Genomic DNA, 12,862 nt, shown 5'->3' on the forward strand with positions numbered 1-12,862 from the left:
TAATTGTGGTCTATATGTTGAAATGATGTGGCAATTCTAAAGAAAGCCAAAGATAGCCACTGTAGTTAGGGGGTTTGTATAGGTGTCTGGCTAGAGGGGCACAGGCCGGTACCGTTGGCGGGGGCTGGTGGCTAGCGTTGTGGAAGGCAATTTCACCTTGCAGCTGCAATATAACGTTAGAAAATTTGCGTTCTATGAATGCCAAAAAACTAGCTCTTATTAAGGAATGTTTAAGACCCTTTACATTAATAATTTTGTTTATGTATGGTTTGTCATAAAATGGAATTTGTTGAAATTAGTGGCCACAAGTATTTATTTATTTTTGCGGTCTCTATTTAATATAAATATTCCTGTTCTCATTGTAGGAAAGTGGGAATGTCCATGGCATCAGTGTGATGTCTGTAGTAAGGAGGCCGCTTCATTCTGTGAAATGTGTCCCAGTTCCTTCTGCAAGTTGCACCGTGAGGGCATGCTCTTCATCTCCAAGCTGGACGGACGGTTATCATGTACTGAGCATGACCCATGTGGACCACATCCGTTGGAGCCAGGGGAAATCCGAGAAACGGAATCTTCCTCAGCTGAAAAAAACACATCTGTGCTAGCTCAAACAACAAAGAACACTGTGCATAATATCAAGGAGAAATCCTCAAGTAATAAGCAAAATTCAGCACCAACAAAAATGCTGATGGCTCCCACAGTGACTAGTACCTCAGAATCTGGTAATGTGTTGCTCGCTCTTGAGGGAAATACCCTTCCTTCTGCGAAGGTATTGGTAGGCTCCTCGGAGAAAACATCTCTACCAGCTGGCAAATTACTAATGACCCCTGGTAGCCAGAAATCACCCGTGGGTGGGAAACTATTTCTTGCGTCCGCAGCACAGAAACCGTTGCCTACAGGGAAAGTCCTCTTGGCTTCTTTAGGAAAGAAATCCTTATCCCCTGGTAAGGTTTTGTTAGCTTCTATAGGTAAAAAGAATCTACCAGCTGGGAAGGTACTATTGACTTCTGTTGGTAAGAGCTCTTCATCAGTTAGTAGAGTACTGCTATCGCCTACAGGGAAACAGCCTCTGTCAACTGGGAAGGTTGTATTGGCAACGGCTGGAAAATACCCAGGAGAGGCTGGAAAGGTGCTCTTGACCACTGCTCCTGTGAAACGACAGACCGCTGAAGAAACGTCTAATCTTGGTGATGAAGAGAAAAACTTGAAAGAGAAACCTAATCATGTTAATATATGCCTGGATGGAATAGAAACTGACAATGCTGTTAGTGCTGTCAAGAAACCACTGCCTGATTCAGAAGACAAATGGGATTCCTCTATACAGGAACAAATGACCCCCGTCACTATTGAACAGAAGCCTAATGACCTGCAAAAATTAAGCAATCTCCAAGATGAGCATCTAGAAAGTGTTAAAAATCTTCCCTCTGACCGAGATCCAGTAGAACAGTCAAATAGATCACCTAACTATAATACCGGTGCAGATGAGCCAAACAACCATAGACAAACATGTTCTACGGCAACAGAGAAACCTATTACCCCATCCGCTTTGGAAGAGCCTGTAGATTCAGTACAGAACCTGGACCCGGCTTTAGAAGACCAAACAATTGATGGACCTCAGAATGTGTTTGAGAAGACCTCCGACAATCCACCTGAAGATCTTTCAGTTAAAACAGTAGAAAGCGCATTTCTTGGTGTTCAGCAGAAGTCGTCCATTTCTGTAGATCAGGACTTTGCTACTGATTGTCAGCCAAAAACTGCATTTAGCCCTTGTCCAGCGGCTGCTGTGTGTATAGCAGCAGACCAGGAATGAAACCTAGGACTGAAGTAGAGGACCGATGGGAATGGATTGTTGTGCCTGTTTCAGTGAGAAATACCAAGTTTACTTTGGATGTGGCTGTCATATGTGCACACAAACAAAACCGTTGCGGCGTTATCAATATGTAGACACTCAACGAGGCGGCTGCTGCATTTAGTTCTTGCTTTTTAGTTGTCAGCTTTTTAAAGTTAGAGACTTACGAGTCACATCACTGATGAACTGCTCAAGTCTTGTAATGCATCAGTGGGTTTTTGTGTCTAGTAAATAATCAGGTCAATCGCTTTTCTTAAAAGAGGCTGTAAAAAAAAAAAAAGCAATAAGGCACTTCTATCTGTGTGGTAAGTCTGCAAATAATATTATGGGCCTTGATGGCAGAGAAAAGAGGGAGGTGCCTTATTATAATGAGTTGTACTTTAAGATGTGGATATCAGGAAACCTTTTAATGCCAATGGACCTCAAATGGGTTATTTGTGTTTGGTTTAGAATTCCTATTCTTGCCTGGTTAAATTGTTCTGTTGAGGATGTTGAGATCTGTTTCTGCATGTCTGAGGTTTCTTCCTATGACATAGGGTGTAGTGTTTGGACACACAACCTCAAGATTTTTGTTACTCATGCCAAAATACAACTACCATTGTAGACTAGTATTGTGGCGTGTGTTGTAGGATGTTACTTCAGTATTAAATCTTCTAATGTGAATCCTTCCATTTAACCATTTCTTCGAGGAGACATTTGAGCCTTAAGAAGAACATTAGGTTAATAGTACAACCACTCCTGTATAATGCTGTTGATAACCTGCTACAAAAAGGTCTGTTTAATTGGTACTACTGTATTCATATTCTCAGCTGAAAGATCCCATCAGAATTTTAGCAAAATTAATATTGGCGGTGAAGATAAGCGCCCTGTGTGGCCCCTAAGTGGTTTCAAGAAAATAATATTTTTAAAATAAGCTTCATCATTGTATAGTGAAAAGTTCTGCAACCTTCTAATATATATTTTGAATTTTAATTCCTTACCATTTTTAAGATGATTGTTGGCTTTCTGTGCATGGGAAGCTGAAAACCTGTAGAGACTGTAAGCAATTCTTTGAGAGCTAATTCTAAGGACAGGAGAGATTTGTACTCCTGATGTATCACAGTGGTTTGCCTAAGGCCTTATTCAGACGAACGTGTATTACGTCCGTGTGACGCGCGTGTAAATCACGAGCGTCGCACGGACCTATGTTAGTCAATGGGGCCGTTATGACAGGTCGTATTTTTCCCGCAGCGTATGTCCGCTGCGTAAAACTCACGACATGTCCTATACTTGCCCGTGTTTCGTGCAGCACGCACCCATTGAAGTCAATGGTGCGTGCAAATCGCACACGGTAGCACTTCCGGGTAATGCGCGTGATTCGCGCTACATTTGGTAAAGAAGGGAAACATAAATGCCCCTCCTTCTTTACTGTGTTGTAACATAAAGACAGAGTGTCCTAATGATGCCGGCTGCGTGTAAATCACGCAGCCACACACCATATACAGATGCCACACGGAACTTTTGCGCGCGCAAAACGCACCTGCTCGTGTGAATCCGGCCTAAAGTGGATACAATTTTAGCAAACCGCTCTTACGTTTTAGCAATGTACAGGTTTTCAGCTGCAGGATGTAAACTGTTAAGAATCATTGACTGCAAGCAGAGATCTTGAAAATGGTGAGGAATGGAAACTGCAAGTATATTAAAAAGCTGTGTTTCTTTTCTTATAAATAATTACGCTTTATTTACCTAAAACCAGATAGCCAGTTTTTAGCATTGTAGCTGTAAACCATATTGAATCCATTTTATCCTACTTTCTTAACAAATCGGATGAAAAATGCATTGTATTCATAATCATTCGGCCCTTTTCCTATATTTTGGATTTGTCTGAAATGAACGTGGTCTGTGTATAAAGACATCTTACTATGTGAACAGTAGGTGCTCCGCTACATAGAAGTCATATGAAGGGTTGATTAAAAACTAGTCCAGAGCAACCGGTCGATAAAGCAGCTGGCCAATAGTGGGCATCCCAGTCTCTTGCACATCACACTACACCTTCTCTGCACATTAAACTCACACCTGCCTCTATTAAATCTTTAGCAATCTTACTATGGGAATTTTGGTGCTATGGGCAGCTGTGCTTAATGTTTTACTGTATGTTTCTTTTTGGGTTTTTTTATACATATATATAACATTTTGTTGCAAACCTTTGGGTGTTGGTGTCTATACCGGTGCCTCTGATGTGAGCTGAATTTTCTCTTACATTTCTGTTTCTTCAGTCCTGTGAACATTTGTAAATTTGATCTTTCTAAGGTTTGGTTTAGTTTGCCGAATTGAAAGACCCGTTTTTTTTTTCCCATTTTATTAATAAACTAGACCATTGTGATTTTAAACCATTGTTTAATGCATGGATGTTGCAGAATCATTGCCTTTTTGTAGGTTACTTACATGTCAAGCCAATGCCCCAGCAGAGCTCGTAGATAAACTGTAACCACCGATCACTGTTAGCTGGAGATCCAAGTGTTTTCAAATTTCAGCTTTTCAGTGACTATCTGGAGTTATAACATATCTTTCTGAATATAGCTATGTCTCTTGGACAGACCTGGCACAGTTATGGTCATAGCGACAGAAAAGAGGCGAGGCAGTCCTGTACTACATAACGCACGTAAGAGGGGGGTGCAAACCGTCCCTAATGTTATTTTACAAGTGCATCAGGCTGTTGCTTTATTTGTCCTGCAGCCAATGTATAAAGGCAAAGTATAATATACATCCAGAAATGGAGACCATTCCGTGTAACCATATCATTAAATATTCCATTCTGTATACGTTTTAATCCATTGCCGCTGATAATGTTTGAGGACTACTGCGGACAGAGACTGCAGTTCTAAACTCTGGAATAAGCCTACTCGAAATAACATGTTCAAGACGCCACATTCACTGGTGCTAACCAACTCGAGAGACGCGAAGCTTTCTTCCGAATTCATGCTCCATCCTGCTGACTGTACATACGAACAGAACGACTGAATGGATATGGGATATAACACTGTCCATCACATGCTGAGAAGGCGGCATGTATGACACAACCGGTTTCTCACACTTGGTTTTATGGTTTGTTTTTCTTTGTAACTAGGCTCTTGCATTTCCAGTCACTAGTGGAAGGTGGTTGTTCACCTTCTATGAATATGTACTGTAATTCTTTGTATATAGAAGAAAACACGATACTGTAAAGTTTAAGTCTACTCTGGACTCCTGTCTTATTGTTTACCTGTTCAGGAATTTAGGTGAACGGACTATCCCATCTACACTGGGTTCTAAATAAGCATATGTTTCGCCAAAATGTTCTATTTCTTATTGCCAACCATGTACAAAAGCACATTAATGGAAGAGCCTTCCTTGGTATTCCACTATGTTTACTCAACTAAGAGAAAATGTGCGGCACTCTCTCTTTGTTTCCATCTTAAAAATCTGATCATGCAACACATGAAAGCCCGGACTGTAGAATTGCTTGTGTCTAAACCGATCTTAACAAAGTCTTGTGCTTTAACATATTGGTGGAATTTCTGTAATTGGTGACACACGGGAGTGGGGGGGGGGGGTGTTACGGTCAGAATCAGTATATCACTTCCCACACTTTGTTAGGGTCCTGTGATCACTGAAACATTAATGACACGTGAGACAAGGTTGTTGAATCATTCACCGGTAGAATGTGGAACATCAGTTATGACTCGTTTCTGCTGCATAGTATAACGTTGACATATATAGAGTAGTTATGTTTGTTTGAAAATTGACACGTTCACTTCAAATATAATTAGTCATACAACATATTCTTTGAAGGATATGTACACCTTTTGAAGTGAATTTTAAAAAAGTTTTATCTGATTTTGAACAACTTTTAAATAGTTTATAAAAAAAAAGCAGCTGCATCTTAAGTATCTATTTCTCCTGTATACATATAAGCTGTATTGTTAGGTCAAAAACACCGAAAAAGGCCATACTTACAAATGGACACAGACAGGTCAGAAACGCTGATGGAGAGTGAACAGGTGCTTTAATAATAGCCACTCCCACTGGTCTTGAGGGGAGTGGTGTGTGGTGCATGGGATGTGTAGTAAAAAATAATAAATGAATAGTGTGTGTGCAAGTGTAATACTATAAGTGAAATATAGGGGGCAGTAATGAGTGAAGTGCCTCAATAGAAATAAATGGATAATGGGGTGCAAGTGTGTGAAACATGGAGGGATAGTGTGTAAGTCATGAGGTGCAACGTGTATAGACAGGTAGAAGCCTATTTGTGACGCCTTGATAATTCATAGAGCGGGCTACCCTGCTTGCTATGCCAAACAACACACAGTGGCGTAACTACCGCCGTAGCAGCAGTAGCGGCTGCTACGGGGCCCGCGGCATGAGGGGGCCCGCCGGCACGGGCCCCTGCCATGGCCGGAGGCTCCGCTAGCAGCCGCTATGGCTGCTACAGCGGGACGCCACTGAACACTACGGCAGAGCAGGGAGGTATCTCCCCGCTCTGCCATTAACTGGTTCCCGACCGCTGGCTGTATTTTTACGGCCAGCGGTCAGGGTCCTTAAAACCCGAGCCATAGACTTTCTACGGCTCAGGTTTTAACTTGCTGCCCGCGCGATCGGGCAGCTGAATGTCGGGTCTCCGGCTGTCAGTGACTGCCGGGGACCCTGAGGAGAGGATAGAAGCAGCTTTCGCTGCTTCTGTCTTCTCTGATCACTTGTACACAGCCCTCAATGAACGCTGTGTATAGGAATAGAGACAGCAGCAGCGGCGCTGTCTCTATTCCTCCCGGTGATCATGTGACTGGTCACATGATCGCCGGGTGCAGTTAGTGGCAGGCTGCTGCTGGGTCTTACTAGACCCAGCACAGCCCTATTAGTGACAAGCGTCACTATGAGAAGGCTGATTTCCCCTGTAACTGGGGCTGCTGTGCAGTTACAGTGGAAAAACATGGTGTAAAAGAAAGAAAAAATATATATAAAGTTCCCCAAAGGTCTTCTTTGACCTTTGGGGGACAGACCATAGTAATAAAAAAATAATAAAGTGCAAAAAAAATGTAAATAATAAATACACATAAAATACCCACCCCCCAAAAAAAAAACGTTCCCCCCCCCCCCCTGCCAATCATTGTTGTAACGCTAGCGCTGACCCAATTACCCTAATATAGACATGTAATATATAAAAATTTACGGTAGACAATGACGATCACAAATAAAAGGTCTATTTTAGGGTAAAACTATGTTATTACCAAAAAAAAAATTGCTGAAATGTAAAAAAGCTTATTTTTTTAATATTATTTTCAAACTTTATGAATAAAAATTCTAAAATAGCAAAAAAGGTGTGTATAAAAACGATAAAAAAAATAAACCTGCATTGTCTACGGAAAAAACGTCGCAAAAATCACGTCGTTAGCCCAACAAATAAAAAAGTTAGAGCCATTTAACTAACACGTGCTAAAAAGGGCTAAACAGTGTCTGGTCCTGAAGGTGCAAAATAGACCAAAAGACATGTATCCCCTCTCCACAGGACATGTATCCCCTCTCCACAGGACAGGGGATACATGTGTGATCGCTGGCATTGATAGGGAGAACGGGGGACTGAAAGTCCCCTGAAGTTCTCCATCACAAACCTCGGACTTCCGAGGTCTGTGTCGGCAGCTCCGTAGAAATGAATGGAGCGCCGGTCGTGCGTGTGCGCATGCGTGACCAGCGCTCCTTTCATTTTTATTGAGCTGCGCAGACGCCGGAAGTCAGAGGTTTGTCATGGAGAAGTTCAGGAGACTTTCAGTCCTCCGTTCTCCCTATCGCTGCCAGCGATCACTCATGTATCCCCTATCCTGTGGCGAGGGGATACATGTATTTTGTAGGATACACTGTAGGTCGCATTATTTTGGGAGGGGGGGACGCTGTATGGCGTTCCCTACAGGGGGGGACGGGACGCTGTATGACGTTCCCTACAGGGGGGGGGACGCTATGGCGTTCCCTACAGGGGGGGGGAATGCTGTATGGCGTTATCTACAGGGGGGGGGAGCTGTATGGTGTTCTCTACAGAGGGGGGCTGTATGGTGTTCTCTACAGGGGGATGTATGGCGCTATCTACAGAGGGGGGCTGTATGGTGATATCTACAGGGGGGGGGTTGTGTGACACCCAGGGGAGGGGGGGGCCCCCAGTCAAAAGTTTGCTATGGGGCCCAGTCTTTCCTAGTTACGCCCCTGACAACACACCATGCTCTCCCAGCATCAAAGACCCGGCTGTGTCCAAAAGAAGCAAATCTAAGTAAGAATGAAAAATACCTGGGGTATTAGTGATCATTTTGGCCAAAAGGACGCAAGCTCGCAATCCACGACAAGGATCCCCAGACTTGCGAGTTCCTAACTCCCTAACTGGAATTAAATGTTCCTGATACAAAAAACCAAACAGATAAAAACAAGGGGACATATAACACAAAAACACCGAAAAAGGCCATACTTACAAATGGACACAGACAATGTCTGTGTCCATTTGTAAGTATGGCCTGTTTTTGTGTTATATGTCCCCTTGTTTTTATCTGTTTGGATTGTTAGGTCAAAGCAGATTCCGACAGTTCAACTGCACTGACTGCTCCAGTGCAATCTGGTCCTGCAAGTCTCTACAGAATCCAGCTAATAATGATCACATCTAAGTTCGTGAACTTCAAAAGTGTACATAGCCTTTAAAGATATAATTTTCTCTAATAATGGGGTCCTTTTATAATGGGGGTTTTTAACTAACCTGACATTAATTGGGACATAGAGGCTGCTGGATGTTCTAAAAGGCCTACGTTTTTATACACCATTCAAGACAAGTATTTCACTCCGTTGGTTAAGAAACCCACCAGAGTGGATAATGTGCTGGATCTGGTCTTTTCTAATAGACCAGACACCAGATCACATGTGGAGGTCTCAGAGCACTTGGGCAATAGTGACCACAATATGGTAAGTTTTAATATAATATCATTAATAAAACAGTACGAAAGGGAGCTACAAAAACCTGGAATTTTTAGGAAAGCAAAATACAATCGACTGAGGGAAGCACTTAATCTTGTTGACTGGGATCATGTATTGGTAAATCTGAATACTGAAGAGAAATGGAGTTTTTAAAGATATATTACATGAAAGGTGTAGTAAGTTTATACTCACTGGTAACAAAATGTCTATGAATAAAAGGAGACATAATATGGATGAATAGGAAATTACTGAATATAGGAAGACAAATACAAAAAGCAGTCAAAACATTGTAGGGCTCTTCAAAAGCATTTCAGACTTAGAAAGATCTCAATAGAAAATGTAAAACGTTATCTACAGAAAAACAAACTGCTAACGACATTAAAAGGAATTTTTTTTATAAATGTACTAATGCCAAAAATTACAATTCTGATTAATATTGGCCCTCTTAAAGACGAGCATGGGAATATAATTGTAGAGGACTAAGAGAGATCTGAGATATTAAACACATGCAGATATTCAATGAGACTGTAATAAATGATCCCCACCCACTGTTACCTGCTTAACACAGGAGGAAGTACTGCTGTGTCTGAGCAAATTAAATATTGATAAATACCCTGGCCCAGATGGCATTCATCCACGAGTATTAAGGGAATTAACCTCCGTATTGGACAGACCATTGTATCTCCTCTTCTTAGACTCTTAACAGGATCAGTGCCACAGGATTGGAGGACGGCTGATAATGTACCAATATTTAAGAAGGTGCAACTAAGTAACTACAGTCCAGTAAGTTTGACATCTGTGGTATGTAAAATATTTGAGGGTGTTCTATGAGATGAACTTCAACAGTATATACCGGAGAATAGTCTAATAACTAGCATGGATTCATGAAAACCAGGTCGTACCTAACTAACATGCTCGGTTTCTATTAAGTGGTAAGTGCAAATGTGGATGTTGGCCATGCAGCTAATGTAATATATTTGGATTTTGCTAAAGCATTTGATGCGGTTTCACACAGGACTTGTTCTGAAGCTACATAGGCAGGGACTGAGGGACAATGCATGCACGTGGGTAAAGAATTGGTTAAGGGATAGAAAATAAACAGTCATTATAAATGGTACTTACGAAAATTGGGCCAAAGTCAGCAGCGGGGTCCCACAAGGATTGGTGTTTTTAATCTCTTTATTAATGACGTGGATGGGATTAAGGCCTGATTCAGACGAGCGTGTCCATTTTGTGTCTGCAAAAAATGGAACGTATTTAATGCATTTCAGTTCCGTGTGGCATCAGTTTTCAGTGTCTGTGTTGGTGCACATTTTTTTTCCCCTCTGCATTTCTATAGCAACTGTTGTGTAAAGAAAGGATTTTCATGCACCCATAGTCTTTAATGGGCGACGTGGTCCGCAAAAACGGACCAGAATAAGACCTGCAGTGAGTTTCACGCAACGGAAACATGAGTGAAAAATCACGGGTGTCTCAATGGCCCCATTGAATTGCAGAGGTCCGTGTGCTGTCCGTTTTGTTTTTTTAGCGTGACCGCACATGGACATATGCAACGTTCGTCTGAATAAGGCCTAATAACAAGGTGTCCATTTTTGCTGATGATACAAAACATTGTAGGATGCTTAAAATTCAGCTTCAATATAAAATACTACAGAAAGACCTTGATAAACTGGCAGCATGGGCAACAACATTGCAGATTAAATTAAATAAAATAACACTGGGGATAACGGAACAAGAGAAGGATCTAGTTACAAATAAGCTAAGCAGCAGCTGCAAAAGCAAATAGGATTTTAGGGTGAACAAAAGAAGAAAAAAAAAAAGCTAAAAACTCGTGATTCATATGTAATATTATTGTAAGGCCACATCTTGACTATGGAATTCAGGTTTGGGCTCCACATTGTAAAAAGGATATAGGAGAACTGGAGCTGGTTCAGAGGCGGGCGACTAGATTAACCCATAGGCGCACAAGGACGCAACTGTACGTCCCTGCTGCCAGTGTATTAGCGCACAAGGACGTACAGTTACTGAGTTTTTCCCGGTGCACACTGTCGGCGACCGTGTGCACCGGGAGGTCAGCTGTCGCCGAAAGCTGACACTCCACTCTTGCCGACCAGCGGTCCTTTGCCGCTGGTTTCGGCGAATTAACCCCTTAAATTCGGCGATCAGGTGCAATCGCCGAATTTTGGGGGTTTCTAACATCGGCAGACCCCGGTCCGAAATCGTGGGGTTTGCCGATAGTTACTATGGCAAACGGAAGCCAAACAATGGCTTCCGGGTCTGCCATGGACGGAAGCCCATCAGGACCAACCTTCGGCTGGTCCTGATAGGCTTCCTGTCAGAGTGACAAGAAGTCACTGTGTCGTTCCCGATGGCACACTGTCGGCGACAGTGTGCATCGGGAACTTGGAGATCAGCTGTCCCCGACAGCTGACACTCCAGTGTTGCCGATCAGCGGCTTATCACCGCTGATTTCGGCAATTAACCCGTTACATGCGGGGCTCGATTGCGATCTCCGCACGTAGCGGGTTTGTAGCGCATCAGCAGCCCCCATACAATCGTGGGGGCTTGTGATGGCGCCCAGGTCTGCCATGTATGTCAGCCTATGAGGATCAGCCTCTGCTGATCCTCGTAGACCAACTGTCAGAGTGACTGTGACGTCACACTACCTAGGTAGTGTAATGTATTCTAGCAGCGAACAAAGTGTAAAAAGTAAAAAAAAAGTTAATACAAATGTTTTATAAAAGTGTAAAAATAAGTAGTTTTTTTCCTATAATAAGTCATTTATTATAGGGAAAAAATGAAAACGTTAAAAAAAAAGTACACATATTTGGTATCACCGTGTTCGTAACGACCCAAACTATGATACTATAATGTTAATTTTTCCGCACGGTGAACGCCGCAAACAAATTAAACGGAAAACTATGTCACCACCCCTCCCAAGATATGGAATAAAAAGTGATCAAAAAGTCGCATTTACCCCAAAATAGTACCAATAAAAACTACAAACCGTCCCGCAAAAAACAAGACCTCCCACAGCTTTTTTGACGAAAAAATAAAAAAGTTACGGCTGAGAATAGCGTGTCCCAGAAAATAAATTATTTTATAGAAACGTAATTTTATTATGCAAACACTGCAAAACGTTAAAAAAAACTATACACATATGGTATCGCCGTAATCGTACCGACCGGCAGAATAAAGTAAAACGTAATTTATTGCGCACGGTGAACGCTGTAAGAAATAAAGAATTGAAAGTGCCAAAATCTTTGTTTTTTGGTCACCTTAGCTCTAAAAAAGATCCTGTGGGGTCAAAATGCTCACCATACCCCTAGAAAAATTCCTTGAGGGGTGTAGTTTACAAAATGGGGTCACTTTTGGGGGGTTTCCACTGTTTTGGTCCCTCCGGGGCGTTGCAAACCCGACATGGCACTAAAAACCAATCCAGCAAAATCTGCGCTCCAAGATCCAAAAGGCGCTCCCTCCCTTCTGAGCCCTGCTGTGGGTCCAAACATCAGTTTACGACCACATATGGGGTATTGCCGTAATCGGGAGAAATTGCTTTACAAATTTTGGGGTGCTTTTTCTCCTTTATTCCTTGTAAAAATGAAAAAATTCTGTTTCCACAGAAAAATAGGTGATTTTCATCTTCACAGACTAATTCCACTAAATTCTGCAAAAAAACTGTGGGTCAAAATGTTAACTATACCCCTAGAAAAATGCCTTGAGGGGTGTAGTTTCCAAAATGGGGTCACTTTGGGGGGGTTTCGACTGTTTAGGTACCACAAGACCTCCTCAAACCTGACATGGTGCCTAAAATATATTCCTAAAAAAAGGAGGCCCCAAAATCCCCTAGGTGCTCCTTTGCTTCTGAGGCCGGTGCTTCAGTCCATTAGGACACTAGGGCCACATGTGGGGTACTTGGATAGGTAAAAGCGTTCCAGAGTTATTACCACATAAAGTGACACATGTCAGATTTGAAAAAATCGGCTGTGCCACAAGGCCAAAACAGGCTGCGTCCTAAAGGGGTTAATAAATAGGATTGTAGGTGTCTCTTACAAT

At 42.2% G+C, this 12,862-nt stretch overlaps 1 protein-coding gene across 5 annotated transcripts in view; it reads left to right on the forward strand.

The window, feature by feature from the left end:
• NSD1 (nuclear receptor binding SET domain protein 1) overlaps positions 1-5,061 on the forward strand; it is a 97,529-nt gene extending 92,468 nt beyond the window's left edge. For all 5 annotated transcript variants that reach the window (XM_075856560.1, XM_075856563.1, XM_075856564.1 and 2 more), the window contains one exon: positions 366-5,061. In XM_075856560.1, coding sequence (XP_075712675.1) covers positions 366-1,807 — 1,442 coding nt within the window. In that variant the 3' untranslated portion in view covers positions 1,808-5,061. The remainder of the gene's footprint in view (positions 1-365) is intronic.
• The last annotated feature ends 7,801 nt before the right edge of the window (positions 5,062-12,862 follow it).

Source organism: Rhinoderma darwinii, chromosome 3 (genome assembly GCF_050947455.1).
Source record: "Rhinoderma darwinii isolate aRhiDar2 chromosome 3, aRhiDar2.hap1, whole genome shotgun sequence".
Classification (NCBI taxonomy): domain Eukaryota; kingdom Metazoa; phylum Chordata; class Amphibia; order Anura; family Rhinodermatidae; genus Rhinoderma; species Rhinoderma darwinii.